This window comes from Vombatus ursinus, unplaced genomic scaffold, assembly GCF_900497805.2.
Source record: "Vombatus ursinus unplaced genomic scaffold, bare-nosed wombat genome assembly UNPS02014775.1, whole genome shotgun sequence".
NCBI classification, from domain to species: Eukaryota; Metazoa; Chordata; class Mammalia; order Diprotodontia; family Vombatidae; genus Vombatus; species Vombatus ursinus.
The window spans coordinates 7,528,492-7,554,056 of NW_020954553.1; the positions used below are offsets into that span (position 1 = coordinate 7,528,492).

At 48.8% G+C, this 25,565-nt stretch overlaps 1 protein-coding gene across 2 annotated transcripts in view; it reads right to left on the minus strand.

Moving 5' to 3' along the window:
- Positions 1–24,787, minus strand: part of KIAA1522 (KIAA1522 ortholog) — a 43,215-nt gene extending 18,428 nt beyond the window's left edge. The window contains exon 1 of one of the 2 annotated variants that reach the window (XM_027864625.1): positions 24,538–24,787. In XM_027864625.1, the coding sequence (XP_027720426.1) occupies positions 24,538–24,787 (250 nt within the window). Of the gene's footprint in view, positions 1–12,565; positions 12,657–24,537 lie in introns of those variants that run through there. The other variant, XM_027864627.1, reaches the window with a different exon arrangement.
- Between the last annotated feature and the right edge of the window lie 778 nt (positions 24,788–25,565).

Genomic DNA, 25,565 nt, shown 5'->3' on the forward strand with positions numbered 1-25,565 from the left:
CCCCCCCACCACACACACACACACACACACACACACACACACGAACCACATCCCAACCCCTCCCCCACCCCTACACAGGCATACTCCTCACACACATATAGGATCAAAGATACATGGGTAGAAGGGACCTTAAGAGGGCATCCGATCCTACCCCAAGATTTTACTGATGAAGAAACACACCCGCACAGATAGGATTTGCCTGAGGCCATACAGGTAATGATCCACAAACCCAAGACTGTAACCAGGGTCCCCAGGGACAATGGGATTCTATTGGATTGGGGGGGGGGGAATCTGCTATGGAGTACAGGCCCTGGGAAACCAGAACCCTTTCTGATATTTTCTCTTGATACCACCCCCCCCAGTGGTTAATTGCTGAGAGCATACAAACTCATTGCACACTTCCCATGAACACACCTGCACTCCCACACACACTTCCATACGCCACACACACACATACACATACACACACACACACACACACACACACACACCCCATAACACCGCCCACAGACACATGGCATCTCTGGCACTGGCAGAGAGCCCAAGGCGGGGTGGGGTGGGGGTGGAATTAGAGTCATTCTGCTCCTTCCTTCCTCAAATGAGCTCCCATTTGTAGAGAAGACATATCGCTAGGATTATAATTATTCATTTCCATGTCCAGCCTTTTTTGGGCTTTTTCAGGATTCCAATTTCTCCCTCTCCTGGCCCTACTCCCTCCTGCAGGAACCCAGCTCCTGGGCTCCCATTCTCCTATTCACCAACTCCTAATGTGGCCTCTGGCTTCCATTAACCCCACCTTCAATGACCATCCCTTCTTGCCAGAGCCCCCAGGAGAACTGGGGCCAGGAAGCCTGAGGAGAGAATCAACTTTCCTGCAGATTCGCAGTAGTGTTAGGTGCGCTTCATTGTGTGGGAAAGAAATCTGGCTCTATGGATTTCATCTGCCAGATAACACTGTGCCCATTGCTGCTAGATTTCTCTGTGGGATTCTTCTGTTGGTTTTCTTTCACTGGCTTCCTTTTTTTTTCCCCCAGTGTAGGTCCCTGTCTCCCTGGGGGGGAGGGAAGAGAAGAAGGGGGCCTGTATGTATGTAAGGGAGCTGTATGTCCCTCCTCCCCTTCCCTCCTCAGACCAGAGGCTGTCTCCTCCCTCAAAACAGGTAAAAACTTGGGCCCCAGGCCAAAATCTCAAATTCTTTTGGTTACCTCCGGGACAAAGGATTCTACTGGATGAGGGGGAGAAAGAAATCTGTTATGAAGTGGAGGCCCTGGGAACCCAGACTCAAACACTGGGTAGGGAAGGTGGGCAGATCCTCACCCCCTCTAGAACAGAAAGGATTTCAGTCTCTTTCCCAGCCCCGACCCAGAAGAAATAGCCAGGCCCGGGGGAAACAGGCAGGAGGTGGGAAGGGGCTGTTCAAAGCAGGCCAGAGAGAGAAGGCTGCAGATCAGATACCCCTAGGAACGAGGGTCCCAGGTGCACAACAGCTGTGAGTTGACAGCTGCACATCACTGGAGCCAAGTCCCCCAGCCTGGGCTTTGATAACATCTGGTTGTCCTGACAACCCCCCTCCCCGACCTGTAGTCTTGAGACCTGCAGCTGAAGGGCCTCCTCAACTTTCAGTCAGCCACCTCCTAGCTACCTCCATGGAAGCATGTCCCAGTGGAAGCAGGTCTACAAAGGACCTAGAGAAGATTGGAGGGTAGGAATAGGGAACTTCCCCCGAAGAAACTTTAGTCACAGACCATTCACAAGCCTGCTGCACCCTGTCTAGACCCCATACCCGAGTATAGCACACGCTACTAAGAAAGCTGTCCAATACTACCACCACCCAGCCCAGGGGGCTCCTTCCCTCCCTAGCTGAGGAAGGGAAAGAAGAAAAGGATACCCCAATCAAACCTTGCACTCAGACAGCTTGATGTAATAGAAAGTGTAGTAATAATAATAACTGACATTTATATAGTGCTCACTTCATAAACATCTCGTAACAACCCTGTGAAATCCATACAGCATTAAAGTCTATGACAAACATTTATTATTTGTCACGTATTATCCCCATTTTACAGATGAGAAAACTGATGCTGAGTGAGGTTAAGTGACTGCTTCCTAGTCACAAAACTATTCATTGTCAGAGGCAAGATTCGAACCCAGATTTTCCTGACTTCAGGTCCAACACCACACATTATTCCCCCCCTGCCTGGATGGCCAAGGAGTCCAGAACAAGGACCAAAGACATAAGTTTAAAGTCCTGACACTCAACAAAGAGCTGTGTAAACTTGGGCAAGACACTTCCTTTTTCAAGGTCTCAGTTTCCCCCCTCTATGAAATGAGGGCATTGGTGACCCCAAAGTCATTTCCCAGGCTGAGCATTTCACACTCCAAGGTCCTTTCCAGAACTTCCATTCAATGCTGGATGTTCCAATGTTGTCTTTTTTTACAGTTCCTTCCAGCTCTGCCATTCTATGATGTGGGAAACATCCTCCAGGGTGATGTCTCAACCTGCCCAATTCCTGTACAGGGGGCAGGGGCGGGGCAGGAGGGAGCACCCAAAGCACCCGCCTGAGTCAGAGCAGAGGAATGAGAGGGGGAGGGGTATCCTGAAGGGGAAAGAGTCAATCCCCAGCTCCTTCCCAGCCTACCTCCTCAGTGCCTCAGGGCCCAGCCTTCTCCACACACCAGGACAGGAGGTCTACTTAGGCAGAGTAAGAAAAGAGAAGCGGGGAGCTGCGGAGTGGATGCAGCTGGGGATCCCAGGCCTGGCTATGCGCCCCAGTTGCCCTAAGGAAGCGGGAAGAAATCTTGAAGAGGCAGGGAGAGTGATGGAGGGCATGCAACAGTGATGGCTGAGCCTTGTAAAGCCCCGTGAGAATGGAGTGAGAGGGGAGTCCCTAAACCCACATTCTAGCCCAAACAAAGGAATGCCTCTCCCACCCATCCCCCTAACCCCCCACCGGTCACTCCCAGGCTGGCCAAGAGGGGTTAGAGAAAGGACTAGCCCTGTTTCAGAAAGACACACCCCCCCCCCCAGATTCAAGGAGACCCTCTCTGTTCTCAAAGGAGGAGGAGTATTGGCCTTTGGACAATTGATCCAAGGGACGGAAGGGAAGGTTTGCAGCCAAGGAGAGGGGAAACACCCCATTCGGTGTAGTGAAAGCAGGGGAGTTTCCAGCCCTGCCCCACTGAAACAACAGCAGCCCTTCCCCCTACCCCCAGCCAAGCGGACCAGCAGGTTTTAAGGTAAACATTAGTTGGTGGGGGGAAGAGCTAGGAGGGCCCAGGAGGAAGAGAGCAATCTTTCCACTGAGGGACCCCTCAGGCTAAGTAGAGCAGAGTACAAGGAGCAATAATCAATTATTGTCCCAATTGAGTATCTGGTTTAGTCACCCAAATTATAAAAATAAAGTAAGAATTCCTTATTGGTATCACACTTTTGACTTTTCAAACCAGCTGAGAAGGTACTTTTTACAGAAGGGGAAACTGAGGTCTACAGAAAAGAAATGGCCTGCCCAAGGTTGCAGAGGGTTAGCCTGCTTACCAGGCTTGCAAGATTTCCCCCACAAGAGGCCCAAGTTTCTTTTCTCCATCCCTCTTTCTTTGCTCTCCAAAAGTCAAGTGGAGCCGCAAACAGTCAAGATAAAGGCTGAGCACCGGCACCCAGCAGACTCCCAAGTCTTCCCCACCTATATACTGACCATCACAGAATAGAGGAAAGAGCCAAGTGCCTGAGGTGGGAGGACCTGGATCTGAATTCCAGCCTCCTCTCCTCACACTGCATGGGGACAAACTTAGGTGAGGCCCAGCCCCCAGCAGGATCTCAGTTTTCCCCTCAATTAAAGGGAGGCAGTGTAAATGTAGCAGATTGAGAACAGGTTTCAGAGCCGTCCCCTCGGCCATACACACCAGTCTATGTGAATAGGGCAGGGAGCGGACTGGAGAGATATTATAAAAGTAGAAAAAGACTTGTGGATATGTGAGTGTGGGGGAGGGGGGAAATGACAACGAGGAGTTGAGTTGACACAAGCTCCTAGGTGGATTTGGGGGGCCATTAACAAACAGTAAGAGGGAAAACACATAACCTGTCAATGCTACAGGCAACTCTCTTCAAATCATAAACTTCAAAGCCATAACTGATCTGCCCAGAAAGAGGAAGTTTCTACTTTGGGAGTTCCTGGGAAGGGGTTGAGGAGAGGACCAACGTCAGTGCTATAAGGAAGCCCTAATTCTTGAGGTAGCCAAGGGGCCCAGTGGATAGAGTGCTGGCTCTGCAGTCAAGAAAACCTCAGTTCACATTCAATCTCAGAGTAACCCTGGGAAAGTCACAAACTATTTGCCTCAGTTTCCTCAAATGTAAAATGGGGATAATAAAATGTAGGATAATAGCACCGTCCCAGGGTTGTTATGAGGATCAAATGAGATCATATTTGTAAAGCGCTTAGAACAGTGTCTGGAACACAGTAGGTGCTATATAAATGCTTATTCTTTTCCCTTCCCCACCCCTCAATTAAGAAATTCCCCTCCACCAAAGCTGACCTTCACTTACCCAGCAATTCTAATCTTAGAACTGTGCCTGGGGCACTGGGAGAGGTTAAGGGACCTATCTAGGGTCACTCAGCCAGTTTGTGTATGAGATGGTGCTTGGGGCCCAGGTCTCTCTTCCCCAGTCACTGCCCACTTCCCTATCCCAATGGAACCACAGATCCAGATCTGACCCCACAAAAAAGAGGAGTCAGACTAGATCAGCAGTTCTCAAACTTTTTGGTCTCACTCTTAAAAATTAGTGAGGACTCCCCTAAAGAGCTTTTGCTCACACAGATTATATCTATCGATATCTATCCTATTATAAAATAAAACATCTTAGGATTATTATGAAGATAGTTTTGACCTTGCAGGCCCCATGAAAGGGGAGGTGCTCCTCACTGGACTAGATAAACTTGTACACATCTAAGAGCCAACATTTCCAAAACAAAAGCCATGATCTCCTCCCTTCAAGCACAGCCTCTTCTCTTTTGGTTCATGACCCACCATCCTTCAGTCACCCAGCTCACAGCTTGTGTCAAACCTAACTCACTGCCAGTCTCCCCACTCCCCCACATTCACGTACCTAGGTACCCACGTATCTTTTTCCACCTTTACAAGATCTCTCCAATTCACTCCCTTCTCTCTAGCCCCCAACCCTAATTCTGACCCCCATCACCTCACCTACATTGTCTTCTAACTGACCTCTGTGCCCATTACAACTCATCCTCCACCCAGCTCCCAAAGTCATGTTTCTAAAGCACAGATCTGATTATGGCAAGGGCCACCCTTGCCTAATTAGTTCTTATTACCTCCAAGATCAAGAAGAAAGTCCTCTAGTTGGCATTCTTTAAAGCTCTTCAGAACCTAGCCCCTTCCTACACTCCCACTTTAGGCCTCTCTCTGATCTAGCTACACTGACCTATTTGCTATGCCTTGAACAATCTGATCCCTGGGCCTTTGCCCCGGCTAGTGCCTATGCCCCGAATGCTCTCTCCCTGCTCACCTCTGCCTCCCAGAATCCCTGGCTTCCTTCAAGACTCAACAGAAATCCCACCTTCTACTGGAGGCCTTTGCCAGCCCCTAGCTGCTCTTCCCTTCTCATATTTTTGGTTTTTATTTGTTTTCAGTCTGACTCTTCGTGACCCCATTTGAGGTTTTCTTGGTAGAGATATTGGAGTGTTTTGCCATTTCTTTCTCTAGCTCATTTTACAAATAAGGAAACAGAGGCAAACAGGGTTAAGTGACTTGTCCAGGGTCACACAGCTAGTAAGTGTCTGAGGCCAGATTTGAACTCAGGAAGATGAGTCTTCCTGACTTCAGGACCCAAACCACATCCACCGAACCACCTAGATACCCAGCTGCTACCTTCACTCTACTCTGCATATATACTGTATGTACCTAGTTATTGACAGATTGCCTCTGCTATCAGAATGTAAGCTTCTTGACGACAAGGAATGTCTGCCTTTCTTTGTATCCCCAGCACTTAACATGGTGCCTGGCACGTAGTAAGCACTGACAGTGCTTGTTGATCGTTTGATTGATGATTTCCAGGATTCCTTCCAGCTCTAAATCTGGAGATCTTCTAAGTCTTTCTCCAGCCCATCCTAACTTCCCATAGAAAAGGTCAATACCTAATCCCATGATCTATCCTTCAGGTACACTGAGAATGAGGAAGAGACTGGGATTCGCACAATGCCCTGGCACATAATATGCACTTAACAAATGCTTGCCAACTGGACCAGGGGCCAGGAAAAACTGGATGCCTGAACAAAGAGGCTTTATTGGGAAGACCCTCTGGGTCTTTAGTGGGGGCTGTTTAATATCATCAAGGAACTTCCTCCCCATAAGAAGCCTAACAGTTCAAGGAAGGGTAGGGCCTTTCCTTATCTCAGGAGCTCAGATAAGGAAAAGAAGGAATCTTCAAGGATCCAAGGGAGATGGGGAATGAATAAACAAGACTAACCAGGCAGCAGCCCCACAGGCCATTCCCCACCAAAGTCGCCAAGCCAAAATAGATTCACTGGGCCAGGCATTTCACACCCCCCACCCTGGGCAAACCTACTTCGGCTTCTGTGAGCCAGGATCCTTATATTCTAGGCCTGGCACCCACTATATCCCCTACCTCAAACAAGTCTCTCTCTCTCTGTCTGGGTTTCACCCACCCAGTAGGATGACTGGAGGAAGGGCCTGAAGACTTATTGTGGTAAGTAATAACACTGGATTTAGAGTCAGAAGAAGAGGAATCATAGGACTGGGGAGAGGGTGGGTAAGTGGGAGCGGGCAAAGAGGGAAGACAAGGGGAATCAGGAGGGCACAGCAAGCAGGCAGTAGCCACCACTGCTTCCCAACTAAGGAGGCCTAAAATCAAAGCACAATGAGGATCTTGAGCCCCAGCTCCACAGTTTACCAGATGTGTGACCTTGGGCAAGTCACGTCATCAGAATTCACAATGCCTACCATACATGGGGTGCTTCACCATGAGGCAGGAGAGGTGAAAAACTACAAGGACATAAATGAAGCACACTTGGTCAATGTGTTGATTTGTTTTGCTTATTTGTGCTTTTGTTACAAGATGGAACTCTCTTGGAGAGTGGAGCAGGGCAGGGGGTGAAGGCGTGCAGGGTATCACTGGGAAGTGAGTCTTTTTTTTTTTTTAAAGAACATCAGTAGGGGAACTAGGAGGCGCAATGGATAGAGCACCGGCCCTGGATTCAGTAGGACCTGAGTTCAAATCCGGACTTAGACACTTAATACTTAGCTAGCTGTGTGACTCTCGGTAAGTCACTTAACCCCAACTACCTTGCAAAAAAAAAAAAAAAAAAAAGAACATCAGTGAAACACTTTTAAAGTTCTTTACACTATAGATACAAGCTGTTAAGGTATCCCCTCCCATTCCATCTCCCATGGGGGAAGAATGAAAACACTTGTCGAATTTTTTTCTACCCAAAGGAGCCAGGAAGTGTTAGGGAGGCTTTACACCGGTGTGATCTTCAAAATGTACTAGGAATATTAGCCAACCTAAAACAGGCCCCACTGAATTGAAAGCCCAAGGGCAGTGCAGGGAGTCTCTTCCCAGCACCAGACCAACAACATACAGTACTTCTTACAATGCTCCCCACCCCACCTGCTCCTTGAGGACAGAATTCCCAGACTGCTCAGAGCAACCCTAGTTTCTCCAAGTAGGAGCTGGACCTTTGACTTCCTCCCCAAAACCCTGGCACTGCCTCCCTCTCCCCACCCCCAACACACACAGACACACACGTACACTGATGGGGGAGGGAGGTGTCACAGCCTTTCCCTTCCCTCTAGTCCCCACCCAGACCTGCCCAAATGCAAATTCCTAGGCTACAGTTTGAGCAGTGTTTCCATGGAGCTGAGAACAAACATAAGGAGATCCTATCCCATCTCTCCCCCACAGAGACACCTGCCCAGGCCCCCCACGCAGCTACTTCCACCCCCCCCAGGTTCTGTCTCAGAGGAGGCTCAAGGCTTTCTACCTTTACTCCTGGCCCAGCTGGCCAAGGAGGAGGAAAGAGAGCTGGTCCAGAAAACTTCCTGGGAAGTCTTCCAGGTTAAATCTAGACTGGGCTCCCCACACTTTTCAATTTCAAAGGCCATTTTACAAATGAGGAAACTGATTTAAGTGACTTGCCAAGGATCAATATAGCTACAAATTTCTGTAGTGGGATATTACCCCAAGTCATAGGATTTACTGTAGTAAGAAACTTTATATAGCATTAATCCAGCCCCCCTCCCATATTAATAGAAAGACTGAGGCTCAGAGATTCAATTCAAATGCATACATTCTTGTTAAGTACTAATTATGTAAAGAAGCATTATTTCAATGAGATCACCCATCTACTGGAGTCTATTAAAAGAGGCAGCATGGTATAGGAAGAGATCACTGAGTCTGGAGTCAGGAGACCTGGATTCCAATTCTGCCTTCTTCACTAGCTACAGGATTGGGATCAAGCCACTCAATCTTTCAACATATAAAGTGAGGCAACAAATATCAACCTCACAGTGTTGTCCCTTGTTTAAAAAGCCAATAGTTCTTTAAACCTACAGAAAGGAATTATGTTAGAGGTACTGTCCCTGCTCTCGAGGAACCAGTCTGACACTTGAGCATCCCTCCTTCCACACAGTCTCTCCCACCTTGCCCTCCTCTGCCCCATCACCAAACTCCACTCACCACTGAGCCCTCGGCCCTCTTCTCTCCATCTACCATCTCTCAGGATGAACTAGTCCTTAGCCAAGAAGTTATCACCTCTTTGGTATATGGATACCTCCCAACTCTAAAACCATACCTCCAACAAAGTCCAAGACATCTCCCTGTGCGTGTGCTCCCAGGGCCTCAAACTCAGCTCTTACAAAGCCAAACTCTTCCTTACCACCTAAACCTTTCAACTTTGGCACTTCTGTCAATGGTACTACCATCCTCCAAGAGACCTGGAGTCACCTCAACTCCTCCTCTCCCTCACTGCCATTATCTAAATATAAGATCACAGATTTAGAGCTGGAAAGGAACGTAGAAGTCCAACACCATCAGCCCAATGCCATTTTCAGATAAGGAAACTGAGGCAAAGAGAGGTTAAAGGTCTTACCAAAGGTCACACAAGCAGCAGAGCCTAGATTCAAATCTAGATTATCTGCCTGGAAATCCATCATTTTTTTCCACCATGCCACATGATCTCTTTTTACTATCGCTGGTTAATTTCTCCCCCTGTGATCTGATCTCTCTCTTTTCCAATAGTCCATCCCTACCTTAGCCCCAGCCCCAACCATCTCTTATCTGAACTATGATAATAGCTCGGTCAGTTCTAAACCTTATTTCTGAACAACAGGTGACCAAAGATGCAGGTACCATCACAGAATTTAGAGTTAGAAGGTGATCCAGTCTATCTCCAAGGGGAAGTCACAACCAACTGCATCTGCCTCAGTTTTGTTGTGAGAGATATCACATGATTTTATACACGTCAAGGCTACTTTCAAAGTCTTCCAACAGGTCTCACAGTGTCCAGTCTCTCCCTTTCCATCATGCACATGGTCAAGTGATCTTTCTTTTTAAAATCAGCTCAGGGCCAACATTCCCTTACCTAAAAACAAAACAAACAGAAAAAAAAAACCCACCCATCATGACTCCCGACTGCCTGAGCAAATCAGATCCAAATTCCTCAACCCAATCCCTGTTAGAAGACTATGAAAATAGCCTTGACATGCATATAGTCATGTGATATCTCTGTGCCATAAGGAAACTGAGGCTGACACAGCTGAATGTAACTTCACCTTGGAGATGAACTAGATGACCTTCTTCTAACTCTAAATCTTGTGATGATACCAGCATCTTTGGTCACCCCGTGAAACCTCCTCAAATGACCCCATCTAATCCCCTCCTCCTTTAAAAGCATCCTCAGCCCCAACCAGGCTTATTTCCTTGTCCTCCCCTTCCCCACTCTGTGCTTTTGTTCAGGCTTCTCCTCTCACCTAGAATGCTCTCCCCTGGTTTTCCCAAAAGGTAATTAGTCCTCAAAGGACTTTGGGGATCATGTATTCCAACCCCCTTACTTAACAGATAAGGAAACTGACATTCCAAATAAGAAAAAATTGCCAGGGGGAAGCCTGGTGGTGAGCATTGGAAGCAGCTTTCCAACACAATGTATCTTGCTCCAAATCCAACCTCTTTGCAGTAGTGCATGCATGCTGCTCTATGACAAATGAAGGTCCATACCTCCTTCAGTGCCCACTTCAAGACTCATCTCCTCTGTGAAGCCTTCCCTCATTAACCTTTCTGAATTCCTTCTTACACATGTCTAGCTAGGGCTTGAATAGTAAAGGGATACTTTTTCATATTGCCTTAATATGTTGTCTGGAAATATGATCTCTCCAACCATGTTTGTCTTATCTCTTCAACTAACCTGTCAGTAACTTGAAAATAAAGACTATGTTTTCTTTTCTGATACCCTCCAGTCACTCCCAGGGAAAACGCAAAAGTTCATCAGCAGTGAGGATCTCCAAGCACTTATCCCATCCAGGTCAGCAGGATTATAAATACAAGGGAGGAGGGTCATTTCTCCATGCTATATTCCCCTTCCCTGCCTGGGAGGGTGAATAGGAAATAGTAGGGATGTTGGACAGAGAATCCCAGGATTCTCTTTCCCAAGGATTCCCTGGGTAAAGTGCTGGGTAGGAAGGCATTCAACCTTTCTGGGGGGGGCCACATCCCTCAGAGAAATGTTAGTTTTTACCCAGAAACCCATCTAGTTCAATGCCCTCCTCATTTTGCAGATGCTAAAACTGAGGCTCAGAAAGGAAAAGGGACTTGCCCAGGGTCACAATCAGATACCTGACCTCTAGGAGGTACCCATTCTCTCTCCAAGAAAAGTACAGAAAACCAAATTCCCTCTACCCAGACTGGAACAGACAACCTTGGGTAAGTTCCTTTCTAGGTGTAGGCCTCAGTTTCCATATCTGTAAACAGGGGGGGTTGGGACCTGATAGTCTCAAAGAGCCCTTCAAGTTCACAGAGTCCATGAATTTACATAGTTTATGAATCTAAAGGACCAGGAGAAATGGGCAACAGCTTCCCCTGCCCCCTCACCCACAATCCTCCCCATAGGGTTCTCTGCCTAGGAAATAGCCCAGAGGTTTCCACCTGACCAGGCAGCTCCCCAGTGGGAGGGGATGTGAGGAGAGGGTGAGGCTGTACCTCCTCCCCCTATCTATCTCTCTGATGTCCTCTCCCACACACACACATATCAATCCCAGTTCATGTTACAGTTCTCCCAGCACTGAGGGAACTAGAGGGGGAAGCCAGGAATCCTGTTGCCCAGCCTCAGGGGACCCTCCCCCACCCCTGCAGTTGAAATACAACCTTTCAGGCAGATCCCAGCACAGACTGGGGCCCAGGCTGTTCCAGCTGGGTGACTGAATTGAAAAGGGGGGGATAGAAGAGGGATGGGCCTAGACCCTTGACAGTGGGGAGAGGGCGCCCCAGAGAACCAGTCAGATGGCCGATGTGGTCAGATGGAGCCAGCCCTGAGCCTCCAGCTCCCTCCTTTTGTCTCTTTCTCCCTCCCTCCAGTCAACTTTCTGCCCTCTGGGGTCTGCAGGGTGGGACAGAAGAACAAGTGTGAGTGTATGTCAGCCACTGTGTAAAAACAGTGTAAGGCTGTGTCTGTATATAACTCGGTGTCTGTATATGACAATGTGAGTCTGTGTGACTGTCTATCTGTAATTGTGAGTACATGTAATTGTGAACCAGTGCTCTGCACACAGTGGGTGATTAATGCTTGCTGAAGGGAACTATGCCTAGGTAAGTATGTGTCTGCATCCACACCTGCAAATCTATGTGGGCATCTGTATAACCATAACAAGAGTGATTGCGGACATCTGTATAACTATGTGTCCATTCATAGATATCCATGTGCAAGTGTGCATATATGCCATGTGTAACTGTGTGCCCATGTGTGTAAACATAGATCCAAATCTTCAATAATTCTGGGCCCAGATGGATATGGTCACAATTATACAAGACATAAAAAATAAGCATGTTCTCGGTCCTGTTTGTGTAACTGTGTCCCCTATGTAGAATTCATGTGTGACTGAGTGTGATTTGTAACTATGTGTCATTGTATACATAGCCATGGGTAAATATGTATCCCTGTTCTGTTTTTGTAACTGTGGCCATGTGTGGCTATCCATGGCAGCATATAGGGGCATATTGTGTAATTATGTCTCCATTTGTACACACTCATGTGTAAGCATGTATCGCTGCCCTGTCTGTGTAACTTTCTCAAAGGCTATGTAACTGTGTGAAGATGTACCGTACCACGTACAGGCGCATTCATATGTGTCCTTTGCATGTAGCTATGTGCATGTGTGAAGGCACATGTGTGAGCATGCAGCTGGGTCCCCGTGTGCATGGGTAGGGGTTAGGGAGAGGGACCCCCAAGGCACCGGACGCACGACCCCACCATTCCACCGGGGCTCGGGCCGCGCGGGGCAGCCTCTGGCCCCTTCCCATCCCCCTCCCCTCGCCCCCGCCTACCTGTTCCCTGCCTCCCCCGGCGGCGCCCGAAATGCCAGAAGCTGCGGGTCCGGCTGCTGGGGGGCTTCCTCTTGTGGTGGGAGTTCCCCATGGCGCGCAGGGACCCTGGGGGACGGGGGCGGGGATGGGGATGGGAGTGGGCGGGGGAGGGGGCGCGCGCTACATGGCTCGGGGCTGGCGCGCGCTCAGGCCCCCGCGCGCTCCGGCAGCTCCGGCCGCCACGGTCCCTGCAGCCAATGGGCACGCCCGGGAGGGGCGGGGCCTCGGAGGGGAGGCGAGGGGCGGGGCGCGCTCCTGTATGCGGGCTCTCCCCCGCCCCCACTGGGACGCCTACCTCTGGCCCTCCTCCCAAAGCTAGGCAACCCTGGAGGCTCCTGGGAAGAGGAGGCGGCGATGATCCCTGCTAGGCAGAGCCCAGGAACTAGCACCCTCCTACCGGGTTGGGGAAATGAGACATAGACAGGATGCAGGTCCTTGGTTTTCTCATCTGTAAAACGGGACCAACGTGCACTCACTTCTTCATAGGAATTCGTAAATCAGATTTAGCGCTGGAAGAGACCTTAGGTCTTTGAACCCAAGTCCTCTGACTTTAAATCCCAGCCTTCCTTCCATTGCACCATGGTGTTACTGAAGAAGGTACCATATAAGCTATTAAGTGATACAGAAATGGGAGCTAAAACTAATGTTATTATTACTGCCTAGATGACCTTCCCCATATATAAAGTCAGGGGGTCAAGTTATATGATCTCTAAGGCCTCTTATTGGCTCTAGCATTCTCTGCTTCTATGATCAGCAAGCAAATCTGCCCCCATTTTACAGAGACAAATACTGAGTCCTGGAAAGATGCAATAGTATTATACCTAAAGTCACATGGGTGTTAAGGAAAAGAGCTAGGATTCAACTACGGGTCTTCTGACTAAGACTGGCATTCTTTCCATTAAGTATGTGGATTTGACTGATTCCAAGGAGCCAGGTTCTCTACCCACAGACTGTCTCTAAGCTCAGCTACTTTCAAAGATTCTCTCAGCACCCTCCCCCCACTCCCCAATAGATCTGGAGTCAGAAAGCCTAGGTTCTGGGGCAGCGAGGTGGCGCAGCGGATAGAGCATTGGCCCCGGATTCAGGAGGACCTGAGTTCAAATCCAGCCTCAGACACATAACACTTACTAGCTGTGTGACCCTGGGCAAGTCACTTAACCCCATTGCCTACCCCCCCCAAAAAAAATCCTAGGTTCTAATAATTAATACTTGTGACTTTGGGCAAGTTCCTTCCTGTCTATGGGCCCCAATTTCCCCATCTGTAAAATGGCAGATGGGCTGAATGATCTCAAAGATTCTTTCCAACTGTAAATCCTGTGATCCTATGGCACCTCAATGTTTCTGTGTGTGAACAGAACCTCAGTTTCTGTGTGTGAACAGGGAGCTAGAGAGCTAGGAAATGGAATTGGGAGGAAAGTGTCAACAACTCAGAGGAAAAGATACTCAAGTTAATATATCTCAAGACAAAAGGACTGGATAGGGGCAGCTAGGTGGCACAGTGGACAGAGCACCGGCCCTGGAGTCAGGAGGACCTGAGTTCAAATCCGGCCTCCAACCAAACACTTGACAGTTATAGCTGTGTGACCCTGGGCAAGTCACTTAACCCCAATTGCCTAAAAATAAAAAAAGAAAAGAGGACTGGTCTAAGGTGCTTGGAGATCCCTGTGGAAAGAGTCAAGGGTTATTGCTGATGGGTGCCACCTAGTCAGGCTTGAGGACCTGGAAGACACCAGGAGAAAAGGAGAAAGGAGGACCACACTCCACCTGCTGCCTAAAGACCCTTTACTCCATTAGAATGTAAGCTCCTTAAGGGCAGGAAATATCTTTTGCCTCTTTTGTATCCCCAGCAAATGGCACAGTGCCTGGTACACAGCAGGCACTTAATAAATGCTTATTGACTGACTCTGGGTATTAGTTGACTCCACTTTTAAGCAAACCTACTATATGAAAACTCCAATGACACAGATACTTTTCTCCTCCCCAACGTCAATCTTCAGCCCTCCCTTTTACTGCCTCTGTGGGTGTATGTCAGGGTGGGCTTGAAGAAATTCCCAGAATAGAAAAACTTCACTGGGGGCAGAAGCAGTGAGTGTCTTGATCCCTTCCCCCTCATCCCCAGGACTGGACTGGGCACAAAGAAGCCACTCAGCACAAATCCACTGATTGACAAACAGCTCATTTTTCAATTCTTCCGTCTACAGAAATAAAGCTAACACACAAAATAAGGGGAAACCAAAGGCCTGTCCAGAGTGGAACAGGCCTCCAAAAGAATCAGTCATTACAGTAGTCAGAGCTGACCAGAAGAGATCTTAGAGCTCACCTAACCCAACCCCCCACATTTTACAGATAAGGAAACTGGAACCTTGCCCAAGGTCACTCAAGGAACAGGACAGGAGACTGGAACCCAGGTCCTCGGTCTCCAAATCCAGCACTCTCGTCATTGTACTGAATTGAATGTGCATAAGGAGAGACTGAGTGATTGAGGACACTATGGAAGGGATGATGGGAATTCAGGTAGGTTTGGGATTAGATGACCTCTGAGGTCGGGATTCAAAAACTTTTCAGGAGTCCATCTGTTCTATAAAGTGGGGTCTCTCTGTGTGTTCACAGAGTGAGACATACAATCTGCACTGGATTCTCATCCTTCTATGATCCCTTTCCCAGGCTGGCACTCACTGGAGCCAAAATACCATGTGGGTGTTGTAGCATTTCCCACCTCCACCCCCCCCACCCCCAAGGGGTACAATGCTCTTTCACATGGGGTTTACTCAGCATGTGACCAGAGCAGCTGAGATGGCTTTGCACTGGGATGGGGGGCCCTCTAGGGAGGCTCTCTCCCTAGACCTAGCCCAGGAAGTCTGATACTGCCTGGGTAACCCCTCCCACCCCCAGATAATAGGTGGCCACTCCCATAAGGCACTGGTTTGGCCAGTGGTTGCCATTATCCCAGGCCCAGGGGAGAGGGAAGAGTTGGGGACCCAAGGTAGCAGATTCCAACCTTCATTTGCCTGCCATGATCAGCTTCATGCCCACTACCATCCTTTACCCCAATCAGAGGAGTGCAGCCCCAGCTGGCCCCTATTCTACTCCTCCTTAACCACAACATCTTCTTAAGAGATAATGAGTTATAGGGGCAGCTAGGTGGTGCAGTGGATAGAGTACCGGCCCTGAAGTCAGGAGGACCTGAGTTCAAATCCGGCCTCAGACCAAACACTTGTCACTAACTAGCTGTGTGACCCTGGGCAAGTCACTTAACCCCAGTTGCCTTAAAAAAAAAAAAAGAGAGAGAGAGAGGGAGAGATAATGAGTTAGCTCCTTTGGGTGTGAAGTCTTCCTGCATTAGAATGTAATCTCTGTGAGGGCAGGAGCTGTCTCCTTTTGCTTTTATTTGTGCCTTAGCACAGTGTCTGGCACATAAGTACTTCATAAATGCTTATTGTCTTGGAGCAGCTAGGTGGAGCAGTGGCCCTGAAGTCAGGAGAACCTGAGTTCAAATCCAGCCTCAGACACTAGACACAACCCCGATGGCCTCACCAAAAAAAACAAAAACAAAAACAAAAACCCTAAATGCTTGCTGTCTTGATGAGATTATTATAGTAACAGAGAAGCTAGAAATGCTCAAGTTTGTCACTTTCCACACACATTCCCCCCAACCCTCAGTGCTTCCACCCCACACTCCAGAGCAGTAATTGTCCTCTCCCCTCCATCTCCTTACCTTCCCTTACTGTCCCTATTCTAGGGCAGGTCCCTAATATCTCCTACTCACATTCTGGAGTTGTTACTTCCAGGCTACTAACCATAATTGCCTTCTACCCCATGTTTCAGAGTCCTTCCTTTCCCCAGATTCCAGAGCTTCAAGTCCTAATCTCCGTTCCAACCACTTCATTTTCAGATAGGGAAACTGAGGCACAGAGAGGTTGTGAATTGGCCCCAAGGTCACATAGCTAATTAAATGTCCCCAAAAAAAGAACACAGACCTACATGTTCCTAAGAGGTCTTTCCATTACACCTCTTCCCCCAGGGTGAACAATAATCATCCCCTTCCTCATTTTCCAGACCTGTGACTTAATTTTAACCTTCCTTCATTTCAGGGCAACAACTGCCCACCAAGATCTCTCCAGCCGGACTAACCCCCCCTAACCTCCACAAACATGTAGCGCACACTCATGAACAAACACTTACACACACGCAAACACACACATCTGGCTCAGGATTTCTTCCAGCTGTTTTGGGGAGCCACCTCACCCTGTTCTGATCTCATAGCACTTTACATTCTTCTGATACCTTCTTCAAGTTCTAATATATACATTCTGTTTGTCTGTGTTTATGAGATCCTCCCATCCCCAACTAGACTGAGTACTCCCTGAGGGCAAAGGCTATAAGCGTTTGTCTCCTCAGTCTCCTCCATAATACCAAAGGGTCTGGCACATAGCAGAGGCTTAACAAATGTTTGAATGGGCATGGGTGAAGGACTTCAAAAGCTGTGGGTCCAGGGCTCTGCTACAAAGCAAACAAACACATTTCTCTGTGTCCCTCTCCCCCCCCACTCAGAATAAAGGAAATTATAATACTCATAAAAACTCTTTACTAGAATGAAAAGGATTACAAAGGTTGGAGGCAGTGTAGTACGATATACAAAGCACTAACTCTGGAATCCAAAGTTCTGGTTTCAAATCCTATCTCTAATGTGACCTTGAACATGTCACTCAGACTCCTTGAGCCTCAGTTTCCTCATCTGTAAAATGAGGGAGTTGCACCAGAGGACCTCTGAGGTCTCTTCCACCTCTTGATCTATGTACCCAAGAATCTTGGTTTTCCCCAAAATATCCCCAATGAGGCAGGGAATGGGAGTAGTATCCCCATTTTACAGAGAAGGAAATTGAGTCTTCAGGGAGTTAAGTGATTTGAACACAGCCACTTACCTTGTAAAGGACAGAATAACTTCAACAAAAACCTAAGCTTCTCTACCCCCCTTCATTGCTCTACATTCGACCTCTACATCCCCTTTGCCCACTAAGCTTGAAGCCTATCTCTCATTCCAGTGGAAAAGAGGCCAGGAATCCCAGCGTTCAAGGGACTGGACCCTTGAACTCAAGAGGTTGAGCTGACAATATCTTCAATCAGGAGTTAAGAGGTGTAGAGGGTCGGGGGGAAGGTCATTGGCCTCCTTCCATCACAGGATGGAGAACCCTCCAGAATGGGCTCAGTCATGAGTAACCCAGACAAGCACTCTCCACCACTAAAGGAAACACTCCCTCTCGGGGGAGTTAGGCTCCTCACTTCCCCCAAACACAAGTCTCACCAGCTCTAGGAAGCATCCCTTGGACTCATCCCATCTGACTCTAGTCTTGCTTTTCATCCTAATCCCCCCATCCCATACACAACTGGAAGTCATCACAATATGTATCTTTCTTTGTCTCTGTCTTATACCCATAGACTAGGTGGGTGTCCCATCAGGCTAGGAGACCCCTCAGGAGGCCAACTACATAGCCAGTGCCCTCACAGAATAACTGACCTCACGGTATTTAGAATTAGAAGGGACTTTTAAAAATCATCCAAGCTGTTCACTTTATAGATTAGGAAATTGAGGCTCAGAGAGTCATACAAGTAGTAAGTAAGCACACAGCCATGATTAAAGTCCACATGTGCTAACTCTAGGTCCTAACTCTACACATGGAATTTCTTCAGTATTTTTACAGGAACAAAGCAAAACCACGATCATTACCCCAGGATATAAAAACAAGCAGGGCAAGCATCAGACCTCACTCCACAACAATAAATAAATAAATGAGTGAATGAATGAATGAAATTACAGATTGGGAAACTGAGGCCCAAAGGGCAGTGACTCACCAAAGGTCACCCAGGTAGAAATAGCAAAGCTAAGACTTAAACCCTTATCTCCTGACCCTAAGGCTAGGGTTCTTCCATTAGACCGTGCTAATGTTTAATAACGATAATGAATCCTAATTCTGCGATATGCCAAATAGGAGATTTCTATCTCAGAAACAGATTATTATACTACACTCAGCTAAAACCTAAATTGTTGTGATGGTTCAAATGGTATACAGTGGGAAAATCAGTAGGCATGGAGTCAACTTTCCCAAGGTTCAAATCCCGTGCTAGTTCAAATCCAGCTGAGTGACCCTAGGCAGGTTCCTTATCTGCATCTTTCAATTCAATAAACATTTAGTAAGCACCTACTACGTGCCAGTCATTGTGCTAGGAGTTGGGGACTCACCTCACTGGGTAGTTGTAAGGATAAAATGAAATAATGTCAGTTATGTGTTTGGAAAGCCTTAAAGTGTTATGTAAAGATCAATTATTATTGTTGATTCTGCTATTGTTACATGTTAAGTCAAGCCACAAGCATTAAGGCTCTATTATATGCCAGACACAGTGCCGAGCCCAGAGGATACAAATAATGTGGAGTGGGGCGGATGGGGTGGGAACCATCTAAAATGGGAGACCACTGGCAAACAACTAAGTACAAACAAGATCAGGACAGAATAAATTGGGGATAAGCCTAGAGGGAAGGTACTGAGATTTAGGGATGGGGAAAGGCTTCTTACATTTCTCTTACATTTCTACAGCATGTTACTTTCTGGTTTTTGTTTTGTTTTGTTTTTTTGTTTGTTTGTTTTCATTTCTTTTCATTTCAATTGCTTCACTAAGCAAACAACACCATAGTACAGTGAATAGAGAACCACAAAGACCTGGGTTAAAGTTCTGTTCTTTGACATGTTGTCTGTGTGACCCTGGACAAGTCACTTAACCTCAGTGCTCTCTCCTCAATTCTCTAGGATTCTAAATTGCAAAGAAAGTATATATTGGCATTAATGGAAGGAGTTCCCTATTTCAATGAAATCATAAATCCAGTGCCTATCTCTGTCTTGGCAAAGAACCATTTATTCTTATAGTTGGAAGGAACTTCTGTGGGTGTGAAGACCCTCCAAGGCCTCCTGGGCCAGGGGCCAGCAGCATGAGACTCTGTTAATACCTTCATTAAGAAATAGCTAGAGGTCTTGTCAAATTTACAGTCAGAGAAACTGAGCCCCAGAGATTATTGGTGACTTTCCCAAGGTCATACTGTTGTTTCCTAGTGGAACAGTGCCTAAAGCATAATATCTGACATTTCTATAGCACTTAAAAGTTTCCCCCCAAAAATTGTTTTCAAATATACCACTTCATTTAATCCTCACAACAGTCCTATGAAGTACATACTATGGGTAGAATCAGAGATTTAGGAAACATCTTCGTTCCTTCCCTGACTCAGTTCTCTCCCTATTCTAGCCCATCCTGCACTAAGTTGTCAAATTGATCTTCCTGAAGTACAGGTCTGGCCATGTCACTCCACTCCTATAAATAACCTGCAGTGGCTCCCTATCACCCCCAATATCAAATATGAAATCCTCTGTTTGGTAGTTAAAGCCCTTCATAACCTGGCCCCCTCCTCCCTTCTTACACCTTACTCTCCTTCACATCCACTACAACCCAACTAGCCCCCTTACTGCTCCTAACACAAGACACTCCATCTCCCAACTCCAGGCATTTTCATTGGCTGCCCCTAAGCCTGGAATTCTCTCCCTTCTCATCTCTGTATTTCCTGGCTTCTTTCAAGTCTCAACTAGAATCTCACCTCCTATAAGAAGCCTTTCCTAGTCCCCCATTAATGCCCCCCCATATTATCAGCAATTTATCCTTCTACATCTTGTTTGCTCGGTGGTGCAATGGATAGAGTGCCAGACTTGGAGTCAGGAAGACCTGAGCTCAAATTCGACTTCAGAAACTTACTAGCTGTAAGGCCCTAGGCAAGTCACTTAACCCCGTTTGCCTCAGTTTCCTCATCTGTAAAATGAGCTGGAGAAGGAAATGGCAAACCAGTCCAGTATCTTTGCTAAGAATACACTAAATAAATGGGGTCACAAAGATTGGGACAAGACTGAACAACATCTTGTTTGTGCCAGTCGTTTCCATGTAATCTCCCTCAGACTGTGAGCTCCTTGATTGTCTAGGCTATGTCTGGCCTTTCTTTGTATCTGCAGTGCTTAGCAGTGCCAGGCACTTAGTAGGCCCTTAAATATTTGTTGATTAGACCTGACCTAAACAAAGCCCCTTCATTTTACAGATGAAATAAATGAGATAAAGAAGTAAAGTCACTTGTCCAAGGTCGTACAAGTTGAGGCTAGAAGAGCCAGGATTTTAATTCAGGCATACTCCAAATACTTTCCACTGTGTCTCAGTACCACTTGAAAGCATCATCACCCCCATTTTCCAGAAAAATAAACTGAGGCTCAGAAAGATGAAGTGCCCCAAAACAACACAATTTGTAAGTATCACTGGTGGGATTTGAATCCAGATCTTCCAGACTTCCTGAGGCCAGCATTTTACCCAAACTTTCTTAGTCTTCTGCCTCTTAGCCCCAGGGCTCTTTAAACAATGAATATTGTGGCCTCCCACTCAGCACCAGAAAATCTTAGCACCCTCCCAACTGAACCTAGACACCTAGAGCAAACTGCTTCCCCTCCATAAAATAAAGTAGTTGGGCTCAAGGATCTCTAAGATCATCTGTGACCGCCCATAATTCTAAGTGCCCTAGACTGGGGGAGGGTCAAGAAACCTAAGTTTAAGTCCTATTCAGCTCTGCCACTCACCAATAGGGTGACCTTGTCCCAAGGTCACTGCCATTTTCTGAATCTTAGTTTTTCCATCTATAAAATGAGGGTGTTGAATGAGAAGGCCTCTAAGGCAAATTTCATTCTCTTTGGGACCCATCATTGTATGGAGAAGAAAAGAGCTCAGGATTGATTAAGAATCAGAAGGCTTAAAGTGAAGTTCCTGACACTTACTGTGACTTTGCCCTCTCTGGGCCTCACTTTCCCCATCTGTAAAATGAAAGGGTTAAACTTAATGATCTCTAATTTCCTTCCACCTCGAAAATTTTATAAATCCACCACCCTATGAAAGGCAGCATAGCTTTACTAGGTAGGGAACTGCCCTTGAAGCCAAAAAAACCTGGGTTCAGGTCCTGGATCTGACACATACTGACTGTGTGACCTTGGCCAAGTCACTCAATTTCTCCATACTTGAGGCACTCTCTTAAGATTGTAAGTTTTTCACTACCTGGGAGTTCTCTAGGATCTAAACCAATGAAATCACAGATCCAGCCCCTAATCCTATCCTATGATTCTATGATTCATAGGTCAGACTGGAATGTGACCCCCTCCCCCTCCATCCTCTACAGAACCCCTGCTACATTTACATTCTCTCTCTCTCTCTCTCTCTCTCACTCAGATTAGTCTCCCAAAAAGAATTAACCCTCCCTCTTTCCCTAGGGCTCACCCTCCCCTCTCCATTGGCCATTGCCAACAGGGATTAAAGCAATCAGATCAATTTCTTGGTTTCTTTTCAGAAAGAGAAGAGGAGGAGAAGTAGGGCTGGACAAGAGTGAAAGAAACAATTCGAATAATGAGAGGCTGGAGGGAAACAGGGTGACTCTCCCTCCCAACTCCGCCCAGGCACTACCAAAGCCTTGGGGCAGACAGGCCCACACGTGGGTGAGGGCCCTTACCTCACCTGCATGCTGGAACCCTAAACACCTCAGGCACATGGGCAGGTGCAAAGAGTAGGGGTGGTCAAACCACTGGCCGGAACTGAGATCCTAATGGGGTCAACTAGCCTATCACTCAGCCTCAGGGCTTCTTCGCCCAGATTTGTCTATTCCGTTACTATATCCAAGCCAGTAGATCCCATTGAGTGCGACCTTGGACAATTCCTTTATCCTCTGGACAGCAGTTTGCTGCTTTGTAAAAGGGTTGGATTAGAGAATCTCTGAGGCCCTTTGAGCTCCAAATGCCCTAGCAACACCACTGTACCCAAAGACTTGCCATTCTGGGTGGTCAGTTCTCAGGATCTAGTCATAGTCCATCCTCCTGTGATTTCTGCCCCATTTCCCTTCGGATGAGTGGGGAGGTGACAACAAATAGGTTGGCATTGAGCAGATGACTGGGGCAGACCCTGCACAGGAAGTTGGGGGTGGGGGGGAAGCCTTGTACTTTTCAGTATATTTTGACACCAATCTCTCTTCCAGCCCTTGTCCCTCACTGCCCCAGCTGAATGTCTTCGGGCAGACTTAGGCAGAACCAAGGAAGTGATCCAAACAGACCACAGCCAGGCCGGATACAATCACACAAGAAGTTTTTTCTCTCCTCTCCCTGCCCTCCTCTTCCTGCCCCCCAAACCTCTTCCTTCTAATTCTCTCCTCCCTCCTTCCCTCCCAGAGCTGATTAAAGGACACTCCGTGGGTAAACACAGCACCCACCATTTCCTGAAACATGGGCAGGCGGCTGCTGTGGGCAGGATAGTGGTTAGATGCTGGGGAACAGGGAGCCCCTGGGGCCTAAAGAGGTCCCCACCTACTCCCAGGCTTGGAAGAAAAGCTGAGAGATGCACCCCCACCACCACCACCTTTTCTTCCAGGTCTGGAAGGGAGAGAGTAGGAGGGGCAAGAGAACTGAGGGAACAGGCCCAACTCAGGTGATACAGGCAGAAATGGGATAAGGATCTAATGGCCTGGGTAAAGAATCAACCAAGCAGGGCCACCCAAGACCAGGACAGGGTGTAAAGACACTTCAGAGTTATAGGCAATATGTTGTTGTGGAAAGAGTGCTGGACTTTGAGTCAGAAGCCCTGAGTAAGTTCTGACACTGAAACACACTAGCTATGACCTTGGACAAGTTATTTAACCTCTCTGTGGTCTCTTCCTCTTCTCTAAAAGGGATTGTCCTTGAACCCCCTGTGTCACAGGGCTGTTATGAGGAAACCACCGGTTAACCTTAAAGCTCTATAGAAATTGGAGCTGTTATTATTATCTCATGAGCCAGGAGAAGGCTGCCAAATAAAATCTTCAAAGCCAAGTTCCCTTCCTACCCCTTCCCCCAAAAAGAAGCATACCTACCTAGCCCTGCTGTGTATCCCCCAGAAAGTTCACTACCTCTCTGTTCATGCTTCCTTACCCCAACTCAACAGCATTGAGGAAGATGAAAGTAGTGAATTGTCACTGAAATAGGGAGGGGGGGCCTCACCTGGGACACTAGTAACATTTCTATCATTGTGGGTGAGTGAGTGGGTGATGAGTGAGACAGACAAAACTAGAAAGGAAAAAAAAAAAAGAGAAAGCACGCAAAAGAGGCCCTCTCGAACCCTCTCTTCCCCACCACCCATACCAAGAGGCACCCTGGACAGGGCCAAGTCAGGAAGCCAGAGAGATAGGTGGTCAGCTCCCCTCTTAGAGAAGCCACCCAGGATCCATGACAAACTTGGTTGCCAATCCCTTACTGCCCTAGTTCGGGCAGGGCAGGGCAAAGCAGAACAGAGCCTGACAAGCCTCTCTACCCTGGGGCTGCCCAGGGGAGCTGGGCCCCAGGCTCCTATGACCCCCTGACTCAGCAAAGTGCCTGCAGCTGCGGTTGACCCAGCAAAGGCCCCATAGCCTGCTTGCTGTGCCCCAGGGAGCAAAACAGAGGATCTGGTCCCTTGCATCCAGGGAAGGCTGGGGGATGACAAAAGTTGCCCCCCCCAGCCCTTCCCCCCAAAGCCAGACTACATAGCCTCTGCAAACCTGGAGATCCCCTGCCCAGAAGTAGGGGGTGGGGTCGGAGTGGGGGGACCTCCCCGCTTTGCTGAGGCAGTGCCCCGGAAGTCCTGAGAGGGGGCTCCTTGGCTCTGCCCCACCTTTCCTACCAACCATTCTGAGTACACCCCCCCGCTCCGCGGCCTGGGTCACCCTCGCCGCTCCCTGGGCACTGCCCGACGGCTCAGGAAATGGGGCGCCTCCCTATCCCTTTACCTCCCCCCTCCGCCGCCGGCGGCCCAGCGCTGCCCAGCACTGCCCAGCCCTGCCCAGCTCAGGTGAGCGGAGCGCCAGCCGGCCTTACCTCTGCCCTTGCCTCTGCCCTTCCTGGCCTTTTCCTCGGACTTCTTGCCCTTGGGGGGCGGCTCGGCGCCCTCCCCACCCGGCGGCCCCTTCTTCTTTCTCCGCTTGCCCCGCAGCCAGCTGAAGGCGCGGCGCAGACCTCCCCGGGACTTCTTCTTGCGGAGGACACCGGCCTGGCCCTGGCCCTGACCCTGACCCTGGCCGCTCTGGTCCTCAGCCGCAGGTGCGGCGGAGGCAGCGCGGGCCGCCATGGGCCGCGTGCGGGGCGGGCGGGCAGCCTCAGGCCCCCGGGGGCGGCGCGGCACCCATGCGGGGCTGGACGCCGGGGTTCCCTCCCTGGGCAGCCGGCGCCGCCGCGCGAAGGGAGAGCAAGGAGCCGAGGAAAAGTTTGAGCGGCTCCCTGGGGCCGAGCGGAGCCGGGCAGGAGGGGCCGGCGGGGCTGGGCTGGGCTGGGTTGGGCTAGGCTGGGGCGGAGAGAAGCTCGGAGAGAAGCGAGAGGCGGGCCGGGAGGTGGGGAACAGGAGGGAGTTCACTGACTCCCAACCCGCTCCCCGATCCCCGCACCCCCCTCCTCTCTCCCCTGCCCGCCCAGCCCGGCCAGGCTCGTCCCAGCCCTGCCCCTCTCCCCGCCCTCCCGGACCCGCAGAGGGGAGCGCACTGCTCCGCGGTTTCTCCCCACTGAGGCGTTGGGGGTGGGGGTAAGGGAGGCCAGGTAAGTGGGACTCTTGGACAGACCGCCTGCTGGAAAGGCGAGGTGTGCCCAGCCCCGAGTTCAGATCTAGGGGCTGCCCCCCGGAGCCCTTGGACTTCAGGCTAGAATCTCAGGAAAGGGGAAGTATTCTGGTATCCCAAAGGGAAAGGAAGCAAGGTATCCGGGTTGCCGTCTCAGACTGTGCCAGGGTATGCCAAGTAAGGTTCGATGCCGGGAGAAGGGGGACAGCGTGGTCAGGGTTCTCTTCGGGAACGGAAAAGGTGTATTCAAGGGAGGGGTCTATAGGCGGAAGAGACGAAGTATTTCGGGGATCAGGG